The sequence below is a fragment of the Phodopus roborovskii genome, unplaced genomic scaffold (assembly GCF_943737965.1).
Source record: "Phodopus roborovskii unplaced genomic scaffold, PHOROB, whole genome shotgun sequence".
Taxonomy (NCBI): Eukaryota; Metazoa; Chordata; class Mammalia; order Rodentia; family Cricetidae; genus Phodopus; species Phodopus roborovskii.
Genome location: NW_026126418.1, coordinates 65,142,815 through 65,160,154, shown reverse-complemented (window position 1 = coordinate 65,160,154; position 17,340 = coordinate 65,142,815). Strand labels below are relative to the sequence as shown.

Below are 17,340 nucleotides of genomic sequence, written 5' to 3'. Positions count from 1 at the left end.
ATGCATGGCAAATAGGAGATTAAAACATGACCACAGTCACAGCGCTCAGTGGAGTATTAGGTTTCCTCTTTGTGATTATTAACTTGTTAGCTTCTGTTTGACATGGAGATGTTTGAGCTTTAGTAATTTTTGAACCAGTTTATTAAGATTCACCTGTTGTGTTTGGTGAAGTTGGATGTTGTTCATTTGTTCTCTTTGCCGTTGTAGAGTGCTGAGTTGGGTGCCGATCTGATATTTGCATGTTTATTCACCCATGACAGGTATTTGGGTTGTTTTCACTTGGGGGTTTCATGGTGGACAACAATACTTTATAACTTAAAGGCAAGGGTGTTTGGTGCCTTGTTACCCAGGAAGCGAGAAACAATGAGGAAGAAGGCTTTCAGAGAGGAGGCAACTGTGCTGTAGTCATAGAACTAAAAAGACCCTTGGCCTCTCCATTTCCCCAGAACCCTATGCATTATGCCTAGGCACATGGTCACAACCAACAAAGTAGACATTTTCAGTGTTTTATTGTAAAATACAGCTAAAGTCACAGGGAGGACTCAGCATACACAACACACAGTCACCGAGTGCCTGCCAAGAGCCAAGCTGGTGCTCAGGCCTACAGGGACCCAACACACACACACACACACACACACACACACACACACACACACACACACAATGCTCGCTGCTCTGTGGAGCTCACAGTCTGGCAGAGGAAACAGGCAGGGGCCATAGCTGCTTCCACACTAGTTTCAAGGTTAGAAGTGCTAACATGGTCAAGAAATGATCAGTGGATTCATTCACCACAGCAGGAGGAGCCTGGCAGATATTTGCACAGTGATGGTGGGGCACATCTGCAGGCAGCTGTGGAGAGTTTGGAGTGGAGATGGCATTTGGGCTGGACAGAGGGATTCAGACTATTTTCAGACTATTGAACCCCCCCAAAGAAAAATAAAAAAAATGATTATGGGGATAATATAGTCTACTAAATTTTAATTTTTCAGTTTAGAACATTGTAGAAAGAAGGAAAAGAGGAAAACCTACTATCTATTTTCCCATGTTTATCATCATTTCACAAATGTAGGGACATCTAGTTCCCAGCCCCTCTCAGAAAGGACATTAGCTCTACAAGAAGGACTCTCCCCCACATGGAATAAGGCTGGCCTAATAAAATAACTATGAGATCCTTAACTTCTGTTTTCTGGATCCTTAAAAACTTCCCTGTGAGCTGAAATCATAGTTGGTGGTAGGCACATACTTAGTATACATGAGGCCCTGGTGGGCTTCATCCCAAGCACCAAAAACCAAATGGACGGCAAGGAGAATAAAAACCTTCTCCACAGACCAGCAGAGGTTTATAAAACAGGGTAAGGGAGCCACTTCAAGGGTGTTATCAAACAAGTTGATTAGTCTGGGCTGTGGACCTGTAGGACAATGGAAGAACAGGAAGTGTGGAGAGTAGAAGACACCTAGGCCCAGCAAGTAGTCTAGGATTCACTCAAAGGGCAGAGGCAATGAGGAAGGGTTTTAAACAAGGGCCTGCCATGGTCCAATTTGAAAGATCATTCTGGAAGCATCATGGGGATTGGGTCAGCCAAGAGGGGAAGGCAGAAATCTGTCATCAAGGCTCTTCTACCTCCCTCTACTGTATACCCTGCAAAGTTGGTCTTCAGACCCAATGATGGCCAGAGTGAGGAGGCAGTTGATGGAGTCATTGATGGCCTGGGAGTGGGGAAGGGTAGGCCTGGGAAGTACTATTGGTCTTCCTGGAAGTAGAACTTTGTGACTGTAAGGGGCTCTTCAGGTTTGTTGGTGAAACTGACAGGCTGGTCAGCCTCTAGTGCTGTACAGAGGAACCAGCCTGGACAGGCAACTGACTCAAAGCTGGTGGTGGGGCCTTTATCTGAGCGGATGAAGACGAAGCGTTTGTCTTGTTCCTTGTTCTTGCTCAGATCAGTGATGTTAATTTCCTGGAAGTCAAGAAATAATCATGTGATTTCTGGGACCCCAGAAGATCCTGATTGTCTATCTATATACCTCTCACAAGGCTGTCACTCTCTGATAATAGAGACATGATCTCTCAGAGACCTAGCCAAACAATATAGGCTCCAGATTTCATAAGATACCATGCACAGAAAGGGTTGACCTGTTGTCATATTTTGCATTGAAAATCATGCCACTGTGGCCATGGTGCAGTAAGTCTAGCAAATACATGGTCAGCAGAGACTAAGGCCAGAGAAGCAGTGACCTGATTCTTTCAAGGCAAGAGGGCTTTAAAGAAAAGGTAGAATGTCTCAAAGCCTGCAAAATGTGTTATGTAAGATAACCTGGTCATCCTTATTACACTTAGACTAGATAGAAACTCCTCTCTGCCCACCCCCAAAAGGTGGTCCTGTCCATTGGTAGGGGTAAGTGACAACTCAAGGTTGTGGCTGTTTGCAGTTGCGTTAAAAGTTTGTCCAGCTAGCCCTCAAGATCATGTTTGAACATCCCATTACTATTGGACAGGTCAAGGAGTGATATGGTTCTGTGTGGGCTGCCAATGAGTAGCATACATAATGATTGAAAGTACATGGTCCTAGCATTGACCTTGCTAAAAGAAGGTAAGTCCAAGTGGGTTAGGAGGCCCAGCACAAGACCCATGGGTGGTTTGGGTCCTGTGATAGTGTTATAGAGGTGGTCTTCCATGAAAAATGTTTCCTCCTAGAGTTTAAACCCTGTGACCATGTGGTACCTTTCTACAATGAGTCCATATCAACCATGTCTCAGGCTTTGGTAATAGACTCATGTAAGTCCAAGTTTAATAAGTACTTTCACATTGAGGCCCATCTTTTTGGAGTAATCTCTCATAGAAGCTGACCGTCACATTACAAGGAAGATAAGAGTAATCTACTGCATGAGTTACAGACTGAGAAACCACCTTGGGAGGACATAAATAACAACCAAGAACATTGTGGAAATTACTTCAGGAGTGACCCTAGAATACTGCTCTCTGAGGAACAAAGTACCAACCTCATCCATGCACACGCACAGTCAAGAGAACCACCCATGGTTGTTAAAATCCATTGGGTTTTGTAATGCTTTGATAGTTAAACCAGATTCTTACCTCCAACTGGAGCTTGACATCATCTCCAGACTTGATACAAGACAGGCACAGCTTCCCTCCGTGGATCCCCAAGAACACACTATGAAGGTCAGTGGTCACAATGTCTATCTTTTCTGGAGAAGAGCAGAGGGTAGGATCAGAAAGAGAAAAGAGGGGGCAGGGTGGGGAAGAGCCTGTGGGCATTTTCTGTCTCCTCTTTTAACTAGAATTTTGAGGTCAGAAGGTCAGGAAGGGTCTATCTTTCTAGTCTGCATCCACACTAGAGATCCAACCAAATACTCTACCTAGTTATCCATAAATATCAGCCTCCCAGACTCTGCTCCACACTATTTCCAACCTTCCCTTATTTTCTCCAGGAAGCCTGTCCTCCAGGTCAATAGACAAGCTGTTAATAGTCAGGGGCACAAAGCTCACAAGGCCCATGAGTAGGCTCCAGGAAGCCTGTGGGCTTGCAGGCCACCTTTCCCATCTGCTACTGGATAGTATTAGCAAACCCAGCCTCCCTATACTTGAGCATTCATGGGAGAACTGCTAGATTACTAGAAAGATAGGAAAAGCTAGTCTTATAACTGTTGAATAAGACAGGAAAGCTAAGAAAGGGCTTGGAGAATACTGAGAAGATATAGGTAATGCCTCTCTCTATAGCAAACAGAGACATGAAAACTTTAAACTCCAGTGCTAAGGGAAATACAAATTCTGCTAATTCATAGTCTTTGTTTTTCTAAAAGAAAAAACTGAAGAATCTGTGAGTGATGCTTTTCCGAGTTCACCTAGTTTTGTCCCAAGGGTAGATGGGTACACGCTGAGGGCAGTATCCACAATAAAGGTTATTATTCAGCCTTGTGGTATTAGCCTAGGATGAGGCTAGGGACCAGCACAGAAGGACCAAGGAAGAGCAGCTGTGACTCTTGGCCCCTGTCCCCCTAGCTGTGTCCCTGAGGCATTGCAACTCAGGTCCTACCTTTTCCACTTTTCAGGCTACTCCCCATGTGTTCCCTCTGGTGGTCATGTTTCTCTTTCCAAACTCAATGGAAATGAGGACATCCCACATACAAGTGGAGGAGCAGGACAAAGTGCCCACATTGCACCAGCTTCCCTGATACCCACTCACCTTCTAATTTAGTATTTGGTCCTTGTAAGTAGCCAGCAATGAGTTGGTTGTTCCTCAGATAGAAAGTCTTCTGGTTAATATCCCAGATTCTGAAAAGCAAAATGGCCTAGCTGTAGTAGGCAGTACAGCACCATGTCCTACTTCCTCAGTGTCATCTAATGTACTTCTAGATCTGCTGGAAATGTAATCCTTGGAGAGTTCATAATGCAGATGAAAAGATGCAAGCCAGTACTACATAAGAGATGGTCCATATCTCAAAGTTGGCGAACAGAAAACCTATTCTTCTTGCTCCTCACTCACGAATCCCAGCATAGACACCCACTGCATCAGCAGAATTTTCTATAGAGCATCACCATCTGATAGAATCTTAGACAATGCAAATACATCCTCTATTCACCCTATCAACAGGGGAACTGCTAGCTACACGACTTTCTTCTGTTTTCATGTGTTTACGTATAACTTTAGATGTAGCCACTTGAAACTAGTGGCTACACCATAGTATTATAAGTTCAAGGGTTAGAATACATCACAGCCAAGACACTCTGAGTCTTAGGTATGGAAATCTGTAACTATAACCTTTCCTTCTCTTGTCAATCACCTGCTCTGGCTCTGGCAGTGATGGCTGGCCCTGGGAAGAAGTCAACTTCCTCTCTAGCTCACTCAGTAGCCTGTTTGTCACTCCCTGTCTTCTTGGTAAAGGGCTCCCTGACTGTGAGACAGGCAGCTGTGAGATGTGATAATAGTGCCCTGGTGACATCACCTAGAATCTGTACATTATCTCTTTACCTGTCAGGAGAGCTGACTGCACTCCTTGGGAAGCTCAGAGCAGTCCAGGAGCTCAGGGTAGGGCCAAGGACAAAGCAAGTCCTCTGCATCTGAAGGGGTATTTGCACCTTTGCTCCTACAGTGAGCTTCAAACTGAAGGAAGGGATTTAATAGCCTTGATAAGGACTCTGGGGACCTCTCTTGGGGCTGCTAAGAGGATGTCCCTGAATCTATGGGACAGACTTTTCCTGGGATGGATGAATACACTCCCATCCAGAGACCTAGCCTCCAGTTGTGGGTCCAAAGCAGACAGGGTCAAAAGGGAAGTGACTCAACACAGACCTTATTCTCAGGAAGGATCAAGGACAGATTGCACGCACTAACAATCTCTTTATTTTTTCAAATCAAAATAAAAGCCTGCCATTTTTACTCTAAGGTTGATGATATCTCCTAAGGCTCTTGATCCAATTTTTAAACTCAAGACATTTTTTCTTTTCAGGCACTCTACAGTTCTCATAGCACAGGTCTCAGAACATGGTTACATGATCAGTTAATTTTCATAACCCTGTAACATACACAAGGGGTGTATCTTAAACCAGTATCATGTCACAGATAAGGAAACTGGGGCCTCCAATGAGACATATCTTCCAAGTCAACACAGACATAGCATCTATACGGACTGTTGGCCTGAGCCTTTGACTGTGTCCTGATGCAACATTCCTCTGTGCTAGAACCCAAAGCTAGCATCACTTGTGGGTACCTTTCCTTTTATCATTTATTGAACACCTTGGTGTCTAGAAAAGTGAGTGCAGTTGACTGCATGGAACATTTTAAAACCACATTCCTTAAAGACTGTGTATGTAGTAAACTGTTCCTGAATCAAGTATCTATATCCTTTTCCATCCCGTCCCTCAGATCCAGTGCCCTGGACATATGTCATGTGTCTTTACGTAACCCTATGTCTTTGGAAGACTTACCTAAATGCTTGCATCTTGCAGGGTCTTCTCCCAGAAGGGCGGCAGGCTGCCTCTGAGTGAAACAGAAGGAAGAGAAGGAGAGAGATTAGGTGACTGTACCGTCCCCTGCAGATTTCCATCCTGAGGCTGCAGCAAGGCAGCAGAGACTACAGATTGCCATTTCAGGCTCAGGGTGGTTGCTTATAAAGAAAGTAGTCATTCACCGGCCTGCATTGCTGTCATTCCGTCCCACTGTCAGAAGCGGAAAAACCCTCATATTTCCAAAAAGAGAAACCCTCGCTGTTGTCACTTTCAACCCTGCTGAGTGTCGCAATAGTGTGTTGTAACTGATCTCCTCCCCCTTTTACCCTTTGCAATTTCCCCAAAATTGAGCTCTCCATTTCCCCTTCATGATGTTCCTGGGAAGAAGAGGAAGATGAAAACCAGACACTCTCATTTGCATGACAGGTATTCTGAGCCTGTTTGCTGATTTTTCCCTCCCACAAAACAGATGTGAGCAGAAATGTTACCTTTTCATCAGAAGGCAAGGGATAGGGCCTGGTGGACAAAGGACAGTCTCACGTCACTGTTATTGTGTCCTTTGGAGAAGGGACAGTTGGCCAGACTCTAGATAAACATTATGTCCAGAACCGGATAGTAAATATTTGGTGTTTTGTGGACCATCCAAGCTCAACATGATGCTCAGCTGAGCTGCCATGGTACAGAAGCACCTAAAAGCAATATGTGAGCCAGGAAACTCAACTTTGTTCTAACAGTATATTTACAAAACATGTTGTGTAGAAGTTTGCTGACCCCTGCTCTAGAGAAAGGAGTCCCTCCCAAGGGGTGCTTTACTATCAGCCGTCTTCCCCAATCCCATATCTGGAAAGTTGGAGCTTTTTAGAGGTGATTTCCTTCCCTAATTGTGGTTTTGGAAAAGTGAATGAAGTATGTGGACAACAACAGATACAGGTTCCTTCTCTGCCACTTGCCACTGCCGTCCATGCAACCTTGAAAAAGTCACTTCATTTATTTATGTCTCTGCCTCTTCAATCTCAGAATGAGGAGGCCTGTGTCTTCCTTGAAGGTAGAAGGAACGAAGGAAGTTAAGTCTTGGTCCCAAGTGGATGTTAATAAACATTAACTTCCTTTCATGTGATTTTCTAGACAGTTGGGGAAAGGTAAGGAGCTTCCTGCTTTACGTTATGAAATGTGAAGAGTCATTGTGTGTCCCCCTGAGGGAGAGTGTTGTCACAAAAATGCAGCTATAACACTTTTGGAACTCGATTGGAGCATAGTGTTCACCTTATCTCAGCCTCCCACAAACACACTCAGAAAGATTAGAAGGAAGAGTCACAGTGCTTGTTAATGGTAAGGGACCAAAAATCCAGTTCTTTTGATCAGGTCATCCTACTTCACCCATTGATCTTGATGCATTTGACCTTATTTTCTTTTTTTTGGTTTTTCAAGACAGGGTTTCTCAGCTTAGCCCTGGCTGTACTGGAACTCAACCTGTAGACCAGGCTGACCTTGAAATCACAGAGATCTGCCTGGCTCTGCCTCCCGAGTGCTGGGATTCAAGGTATGCACCATCACTGCCTGGCAGCATTTGACCTTATTTTCAACTTAGGAAACCAGGATGTGTCCAAAGGGGAGATCGAACCTTTTACGGAGAAGCTACAGAACAAATGTCAAGTCTTTAACAAGCTCTTCTTTTCCAACAAATGGAATATTTCTGCTGCTATAACCCTGGATGATAGTTTTGAAAGTGAAAATGTCAAGTACATATCCTTCTTGAGTTCTTGGAGAAAGATGCTATCTAACTGTGCGGGCCAAGGGAATGTTCTGTTTGCTCATTTCTTTGTTCATTTTGAAAAATTTTTCATGAAGATGTCTGAAGGAAGGGGATGGGTATGAACTTGCCTAGTTATTTACAACTTCCAGAAACTGAATTAATTAAGCTTTGAAGTTTCTGGAAGGTTTATTAGTCACCAGGTACATAATGCTGTCATCATACCCAATGAAAGAGGGAAATATCTGGTACCCAACTATCATAAGCTCTCTCATGTTTGTCTTACAGTACTTCTGAAGCTGCCTGGGACTCTCTTATTATTTATTTGTACAAATGCTACATCTTACATATTAATAAAATTCACATTAAAATTCAGAAGCAGGCAATAGGTTGTTGGATACCAGAGGCAGTAGATGGATAGCAGGGAATGGATAAGGAGTGGAATATGCTCATGGAATGCCTCGGTTGTAAAGCAGGATTCCTAAGAGAGCAGAGATGGCTTTGTTCAACCATCATCAGTCACTCCAGAAAGGATTTTGTCTGGCCTTGGGCAAACAATTTCAGGAAGGAGAGACTGCAGGAGCAACACGTAGACTACTACAGCTGGAACAATTTCCTCATTCCCAAGCTCCTCACTCCACCCTCATAAAGTGTACAGCACCTTTCCCTTCTGATAGATCCCTAAATTTCCTGAGGGAGAGAGGCTGCCCCCCTGTGCTCACAAACACAGGGGCATCAGTTGAAGGTCACATGCCTCTTTCCCTTCTGTCTCTACACTGTCCCAGAAAACTAACATAGGCCAAGCTGATCAGAGGAGTGAACTTGGGTGGGTCATATGGTAATAACAGTGGTACTTACTACACATGGAATGTGCTGAGAGTGGCTGCTAAGTAGACTCACTTTTCTTCCCTTTCAAAGGAAAGGAAAGGAGAAGGAAATTAAGAGAGACAGAAGGAGAAATGAGGGAAGAAGAAGGAAGGGGAAAGAAAATGGTAACTAGATGAGGAGGTAGATATGTTAATTAGCCTGACTGTGGTGACAGCTTTAATATAAGTCAAGATAACAAGCTTATGCCTTAAAAGCATTCAGCTTTTTTTTTTTTTTAAACTATGCATTCATGGGAAAATAAAAATAACACAAGAAATATAAGACAATTTAACAAAAAAATAAATTCCCAAAATGTTATGTAGTTGAGCTGACACACAAATACTTGAACACCATTGTTCTGTAAATATGATTATATTTACAAATGATGTGATTTCTTCATATAGTACTCAAATAGTACTCAAGAATGTTATTATCTGTAAAGAATGCTCTGTCTGTTTCTTACTATGTAATTTTTTAGACTATCTTTTTTTTTCCATTTTCCATTTTCAGGCTTTTACAGATTTTTTTTTTTAAATCCAAGCTTTTGGCAGCTATTAATATAGCAACCAATGAAAAGCTGGGGACTCCTTAACGAAAATAAGTGTCCAGAATAGCCAACTTTCAGCAAACTGGTGAAACTTTGTTAAAACAACAACAAATCAGTGTTCTCTCAAACATCCTTGAAGATCGAGGGAGAAAAGTAATTGATTTGCAAGGTGAATGGAGGCGCTTTGTGCTAGCCTCTGCCCTCAGACAGTGGTCCAAGCAAAATCTCACCCATATCACGGCTGCTAGGTAAATGTTTCTCTGACCTTGGCCCAAATTCAAACAGAAAGAGATTAGTTCTAGAGGTCTGAAACATTAGGCTACCAGATTTCCCGGTCTGTGCCTTCTTCTCTGGACCACACCCACCTCCACCAAAGGCTTGCAGTACATCCTTTTCGAGTGTGTAGGGAAGGAGACCCTGGGCAGACCCCGAGACTCAATCCTTTCACGCATTTGAGCTGTGCTATCCCAGACAAGTTGTGTAGACACTCTAGATCTCAGTTTCATTACCCATTAACCAGTTTAAATAACGGAAGCCACATCATGGATCGCTATGGGAATTAAATAAAGACTCATGTGATGTACTTTACCTTGACTCTGGTGCATGGGGACTACTCAAACAGTAGTGATTGCACACATTTCTCTACCTCAGGTAAAATGGGAGAGATGAGTCACAGTGCCTACCACCCCTACAGCCCTGTCCCACATGTGCAAACATGTACAAGCCCTTCTCTCCCTGTTACTCATCCAGGCACCTTTCCTTTTGTACTGAAGTGCCTGGATTTCCTGTGGTGATCCTAAGCACATCTCCCCACTAGAGGGGGAAGAAGAGGAGGAAACAGTTCTTTTTCTTTCCTCACCTCCTAGCCTCAGTTCCCCTCAATTGTTTTATTATGGTGTTATTGTTGGTGTTCTTGGCAGTTCTGCTCACCATCTATGTCTGTCTAGCCTTGTTCTCTGTTCCAGGGGCTCAGCCCAAGCTCTGCTTTTTGAGCAAAGCTTAAGGATGTCAACACAAACAGAACCTAGTGATTTTCCTCTGAGGTCTAGCTCTGGCTAAGCCTTGTACTACTAGACACTGGTGACATCAGCTTCAAAGGGCTTTATTGTGGCAGGGAGATAGAAAACCCAAGCTATCCACATGCTGGGAATGACAATTGGCAGTGACAGGCAGCTTTAAGGACTCAATAGGGTATAAATGAAAGTGTTCCCCCACATGGACCAGGGTCTTAGGAATCCTTTGCATCAGGTTGTAAGGAGGGACCATCTTCACAAATGTCTTACATTGAACCCGTTAATGTATTAATCACATCCATGGTCACATGGGAAGTCTGATAACTCTTTGCTGTTTCTCAATATCAGTTAATTTGGTATCTCACAGTTCTAGAACCACCACTTGATTCCCTTTTCTTTGTAGTTTTTAGCTCTCTCTATCAAAAATTTTATCTTGTTTTCTAAACTTTTGGAAAAATTATACCTGGGCCTATGTATTTGTGTGTGTGTGTGTGTGTGTGTGTGTGTGATATGTGTGTGTAAGAGAGAGAGAGAGGGGGAGAGAGAGAGAGAGAGAGGGAGAGAGAGGAGGTTGATGCTATGTCTTCCTCTGTTACTCTGTGCTTTAGTTTTTTAGAGGCATGAACTCTCACTGAACGGATTCATCTATACAGAGATCCTCCTGCTCCACCTACCCAGTGCTACTATTACAAGCTCACAAGGCGATACCCAGTTTTAACATGAATAAAGGGGCCCTACACTTAATTCCTCATGCCACAAGCATTTTATGAACTGTGCATGGGCCGTTTAAAGACTACTCCTGATAATTCCATTATTTGAATCTCTCCTAGGCCCCCTCCTATTCTGTTTTTTTTTTTTTTTAATGCACAAACTGCCTTGCATATATATGGGTTTAAGTGCTTTAAGAATGCCACTAGTGAGATATGGTAGATCCTGAACAGACAGGCTAGAGATCCTTAGGCCACTGGAGACATACTCTTGGAGAGAATTTCTATGCCTTTCTCTTATTCTTTCTGTCCTGGCTGATGAGATGAGTACTCTGTAGTACTGATATCTAGAACACTAACAAAAAACAAACAAACAAACAAAAAAAAAAACCACAGCAACGAGTCCACTCAGCCTTGGACTAGAGGCTCCGAAACTGTGAACAAACTACGTTCCTCCTCTCAATAAGTTAACTATAGCAGGTATTTTATTATATGAATTGACTAACACAGCATTCTGCAGGGATACTGTAATACTGTATATTTTCAAACTGTAGAGGATTTTTTTAAGGCTGTTTATACTGTTATCATCATCCTGAGATGAGTCCTTTTGCTCCTGCTGGGTGATTGGGCCAGAGCACTGAAGTCCCAGGTAACCTTTATCCAAATAAGACTTTGGATCATTTGTAAGTGGGCTTGGATACTTGAGAGGGCCGGTCCATTTTTGGCTCACTTCTAACTCTCCAGGAATTTAACCCAGACTACATGGAATTTCTCAGAACACTTTTTCCTAAGCAGAACATAATGAATAAATTTTAATCAGTTTGTTCTGAGCTCTCCAAACCAAGACCCATGAATCCTCAAAACCTCAGCATGTGGAGAGGTTCCCTGGAGATGGAGATTTAACCCAGAGCCTTTCACATGCTAATGTCATGCCACTGAGCTGTACTCCCACTGAATCTGCAGATTTTGAGGCTGGTAGATGCCCCAGGGATAAAGAGCCCCAAAACTAGCTCCCCCCTCCCCAGACCTCACTGGTTCCTTATAATTTTGGCAATCCTGTCATAGATTCAAAAAGATCTTGTAAAGTTACCTATCATCGGCCTTTTCCTTCTCTTCTCATTTCTAAGATTACACATCTGACTAAAACAACTTAAGGAAGGAGGGGTTTGCTTTGCTCTCAGTTTGCATGTACGTCATGGTGGAGAATGCATGATAGAAGGCTGTGAGGTAGTGAGTCACATTCATCCACACTTAGGAAGCCAGCAACAATGACTGCCAGTACTCAGCACATTGTTTTCTTTATATCGAGTCCCAGGCCCAGCATAGGCTGGGGATGGCCACAGGTGGTGTGGTGGCTTGAAAGAAAATGTCCCCCAAAAGGAGCGGTGGCTTTGTTGGAGGAAGAGTGTCATTGTGGGGGTGGGCACTGAGGTCTCTTTTGCCTAAGTTTCCCGCTGTCAGTCAACTTCCTGTTGCCTGAAAAATGTATCACTCTCATCTCCAGCACCATATCTGCCTGCATGCCACTATGCTCCCTGTCGTGATGACAATGGACTGAACCTCTGAAACTGTAAGCAAGTCACCCCAATTAAATGTTTTCTTTATAAGAGTTGCTGTGGTCACGGTGTCTCTTCATATCAATAAAAACCCTAACTAAGACAGATGGGTAAATCTTCCTGCCTCAACTAATTCAATCTTCAAACTCCCATACAGACAGACCCAGAGGTTTCATCTTCTAGGTGATTTTAATCTTACTAAATTGACAGTATTAGCACTCACACTCACCCTGTTTAGGGGTAGAGTCAGTGGAAGTAATGGAAAAGCTGGATGTGAGAAAGGCTGTTAATGCTACCCCAAGGATCTAGGATCTGTCTTAAAGAAAATCACATTGGAAAGTACTGTCAGGCTTGTTTTATTCAAATAGTTCTTGGCTCAGAGGATAGATTACACTTGAAATGGGGTGAGTAAGCTAGAAGGATGCTGTGTTTAACCACTCTGTCTCTCCCTGTAAATTTTACTTATAGGGTTTCCCAATTGCTGTGGCTGAAGTTCTCCCACCTAGGATGATTTAAAGCCCTCAACACTGTGTCAGTGGATGGGAAGCTGACAACAGGGTGTTGCCAGCTCAAGTGCTCCACAGAGGCAATAGCATCTGGCTACCCTTTTTTCTTTCCAGACAGAAACCATCTCCACTTGTTCTCATAGTAGACTCCTTCTTTAAGCTGTCTCAGTCCACCTGCGTCCTTGACTGGTAAGTCCGCGTTACCCGAAAATGTTAACAAACCCTGATGTGAGCATTAGCTCCGCCTGCTGGAGCTGCACTTGTGTCGCTAAGGCACTGTTTGTGAGATGCATGCATGTATTTGGCTTTAGGTGAACAAGTATGCACTCTGAGTTAAAACAGCATCATCTCATAGCCTCTAGCCAACTTGAATGACTGAGCATTAAAGTATACCACATAGAAGTGGCAGTATTATCCCAACTTGGCTAATTTTTACAAAAATTATTCTTTCCAAGTCATGTGTAAATATACTAATTGAGAAACAGAAACACACACACACACACACACACACACACACACACACAATACCCCATGATATAGCCTGATATTTTCTCCATTCATTTGCTCCTAGCTACCCCATCAGGTATTTGAGCTCATTTTAATACGTCCCCAAAGTTTGTTGGAAGCTCCCTTGGGCAGCAGGTCAGGCTTGGAGACAGCTGTTCTTCTGTCCATGCCTACTCAAGCTTCAGCCTCTAACTTTCTCATGTCAGGGTGATCACATTTTTCTCTCTGGGATAGTAAAGGTCATTCAGGAGACAGGGCATAAACCAATCATGGTAGAGCAGTGCTTTGCAAAAAGGTTTATTCTCTTCCCAGATCCAAATAGGAAGCCTCCCCTGAATCCTTTTTGAGGTTCAGCCTTCTCAGATGACTTTTACTTCCAGGGTGTGTGGGTGTAATATGGATTGTTGTAATATGTAATTGGCTCTGAAAGCCATCATTTGTATAATTATCATCAAGTTTTCAGAGGTACCTGTTTGCTGTGGAATAATCCTTTTTTAAACTATGAAGATTTATAACTCAGATTGTTTAATAAAAAGGTGATTGGCCGATAGCCAGACAGAAAGTATAGGTGGGACAACCAATCTAAGGACATTGTGGAGAAGAAGGGTAGAGTCAGAGAGTTACCAGCCAGACAAAGGGGGCACAGGAGATGGACATGCCATGCTAATAATAGTACCAGTATGTGGCAGAGCATAAATAAGAAATATGGGTTAATTTAAAATGTAAGAGCTATTTAGTAATAAGCCTGAGCTACTGGCCAAGTATTATAAGTAATATTAAGTCTCTGTCAATTATTTGGAAACTGGCAGGTGGGAAGAAAAAGTCCACCTATATGTGTTCACTTTTTTCTTTGAAGATTAACTTTCATAGGGCAAGAGATGAAGGATATGGACAGGGATTCTGAGATAGGACACAACTGTGCTGACATCTGCTAGACCCCAGTCTCTGTTACTACATTCACCACTTTTATGTTGCAGTGACAAAACACCATAACCCAAAGCAACTTGTGGGAAAAAAAGAGATTATTTTGGCTATGGCTCCAGAGGGGATAAGAGTCTATCATGTAGGGGAAGCATGGTGGCTGAAGCAGGCAGTTAAAAGCCCACATCTTCAACCACAGACACAGCAGAAATGAACTAGAAGCAGAGTGAGGCTTTAAACTCTCCTGCCCACAGTAACATTTTTCCTCCAGCAAGGGTGTACAATCTAAACTTCCCCAAACAGCACCAACCAGGGACCAAATCTTCAAATGCTTAACCTTAATATAGGGAATCTTTCTCAGCCAAATCACCACAAATATATTCTGCCACCAAGTGATCCCGATTTTGTACCACACTCTTAATGCCAATCTCCTCTGTGAAAGGTAGACACCATAGCATCACTTTCATGATGGGGATGTGCCCAGATACTTTGTAGAGCAAAACTCAAGACTCAGAAAGACTATACCTGCTCTAGACACAGTCTGAGGTAAGATTTGAACTCTGTTGTTTTAATTCTTTCTTATACTACAGTTTTGCTAAACAGGCCATAGTTGTTTCCCTTCTTTGTTTCATTGTAAGGTTAATATAAGCAAGAACTCTCCTTATTTCTATGCTGCTCTTTTTGGCTCTAACTCATATGTATGGAGTAGCTAGTTAGTTCATAATGCTTGAAGATATGGGAAAGCATTTGGGATGTAAAGAAAAAATGATTACAAACCTGTATAGGCTATAATGAAAGCCAATTTACCTGGCTATGGACTAGGATGACAAATTGCTTTGGATTGTCAGAGACTAGTTTAGTTTTATTACTGAATATTCTGTATCTCAGTGAACTCCTCAGTCTTTTGCTCACTCTAAATTGTGAGCCCTTAAAATGAGCTTGTACCTCATGGGCAGTGCCACAGATTGCAAACACAGTTGACTTACTGACTGTTCTTTGCCAATTTAGCTTTTCTTATTGGCAAAAGCATGGTCCATTTAGATAGATAAGTAATTTAGATGATATCTAGACAGAAAAATTCATAGATGATGAACAAGACAGACAGACTAATAGATAATTCAAAAGTATACAAAATCAAATGAGTTTCTCACCCAGGAAGAGCCCACAGTAAACAAAAGAACAAGCTCATCACTTTGACTCATTTCAAGTTAAGCCACTCATCTTAAGATGTGGACATTTAGTTTTTAAATAACTATTTAGTTCTTAAAACTAGTTTAGTTTATAATAGTTTTTAAAATTATTTTCAAGTACAGCTTCCAAACAGGACCTATCCTTCCCACTACCATTGTTTCCTCCTCCTCTTTACCCCCTTTTTCTTGAGAAGCATCATCTGTGAGGTAAGCAGTGAGACTCCATGGGCAGAGAGAAAGTAAAGGCACAGAGAGGAAAATGTATATCCTTGTTTCTCTCCTCACTCTCCATTCCCCCATCAAACCATACATTTAACTTCTAAATTCTTAGAGTCATGTTCTCTGCTTGGCCACAGTTGGAACCTCCCATCTCTTTGGCTTTTGATGGCATTTCTGATTCCTTCTTCCAGGTGTCCATCTTAGGCTTGTCTGTACTGAATTCAACCCAATTCATGCTCACTAGCATGTAGCACCTATGTGTTAACCAGTTCTAAATATTTTGGAGTAAACTATTTTAAAATAAGATGATATCTGGTTCTGAAAATGACCCCAGAATTCTGCTTCACAACATTTGAAAACATGTAAGAGCACAATCTAACATTATCATACCTTCCCCAAGAAATATGGCACCCACTGAGGCAAAGGAAAGGATGTGTTTCTTTCATTCACCTAACAAAGCACTTCCACTCTGTGATCTCACCCAGCCTCTGTCCCTACAGCACAGAGCAGTGGCTTGGAGATAGACTCAACTACAGTCAGCACTGGCTTCTCCCTTAATACTGGCTACATGGCCTTGGGCAAATTATTTAACCTTTCTCCATCTACTTCCTCTTCTGAAAATGTGGATGCTAAAGTCCTTCCTCATGGTATTGTGAGTATTAAACCCATAAGCCACATGAGAGTTTTGCCAAGTGCTTGGCTTGTAGCAAGATCCATGGAAGTGTCTATGTCCCTCCAAGGGCTTGCTAGCTGTTTCTTAACATTAAGAGTAGAAAGATACCCCCTTCCCCGATAAATGGTTGGCTCAGCAAGAGCTAAACTGAAATTAGAAACTGAACCTTCATACCAAAATCCTAAGATTTATTTGCACCAAATAAGTTTTGGATGGAGATGGCAACCTTTATTTTATTGGCTTGTTTTTGTTGTTATATTTAATCAGAGCACCACAGATAGTATCTGGCTTTTCCTTAAGAAGTGTCCACCACTAGTGCATGGTCCAGCCTATATTCTCTATGACAAACATCTCTTGGAGTTATAGTGTCAATCCTCCAATTCTCTGCAGACCCCACCCTTCCACAACACTCTTCAGCCTCATGGACAAAGGCTGCTTTCTATCAATAGTTCTCACTAAGCACACACAACTTTCCTCCATCTTATGGAGACATTTTGTCCATTTCCTGTTTCTATAAACAGTGGAGAATGGCTAACACCTCTAGTGACTTTACTCATAACGGACATGTTCCCTCTGTCCTAGCATACCTAGATAGTTTCCAGGGATGGATGCTGTAGCCTTCCACCAGCCAGTTCTTTCAGATAGCCTAGAGCTGCATACACTTGGCATCCAGCATTGGGTCAACACTAGTGGGAGATGATTCCTCCCTTATTTTTCAAACAGACAAACACAACTTCAAAGAGTGTACCTGAAGCCATGGGAGAGCGTAACAGGAACAAGGTCTTCCACTGTCTTCCAGCGTCTCACTCCAGAAGGAGGTGCAGCATAGAAAGGAGAACCCAGGCAGCAACTCTGTCACAGACCCTCCCAGGGTGGAACCACACCTCCTCCCCAGCTACCTAAGCACAATAAGAGGGGG

General features: G+C 42.7%; 1 protein-coding gene across 2 annotated transcripts; it reads right to left on the bottom strand.

Annotated features, from left to right (window-relative positions):
• Positions 1–492: 492 nt before the first annotated feature.
• On the bottom strand, positions 493–17,105 carry Il1rn (interleukin 1 receptor antagonist). 2 transcript variants are annotated; one of them, XM_051184746.1, is made up of 5 exons: positions 17,009–17,105; positions 5,945–5,996; positions 4,203–4,291; positions 3,092–3,204; positions 493–1,955 (listed from the first exon to the last, which is right to left on the bottom strand). In XM_051184746.1, exons 1-5 carry the CDS (start codon positions 17,088–17,090, stop codon positions 1,740–1,742), a joined length of 552 nt encoding a protein of 183 aa, XP_051040703.1. In that variant the 5' UTR covers positions 17,091–17,105; the 3' UTR covers positions 493–1,739. The 2 variants fall into 2 exon arrangements, with proteins under 2 accessions (XP_051040703.1, XP_051040704.1); XM_051184747.1 differs by lacking the exon at positions 17,009–17,105 and adding an exon at positions 6,148–6,443.
• Positions 17,106–17,340: the final 235 nt, after the last annotated feature.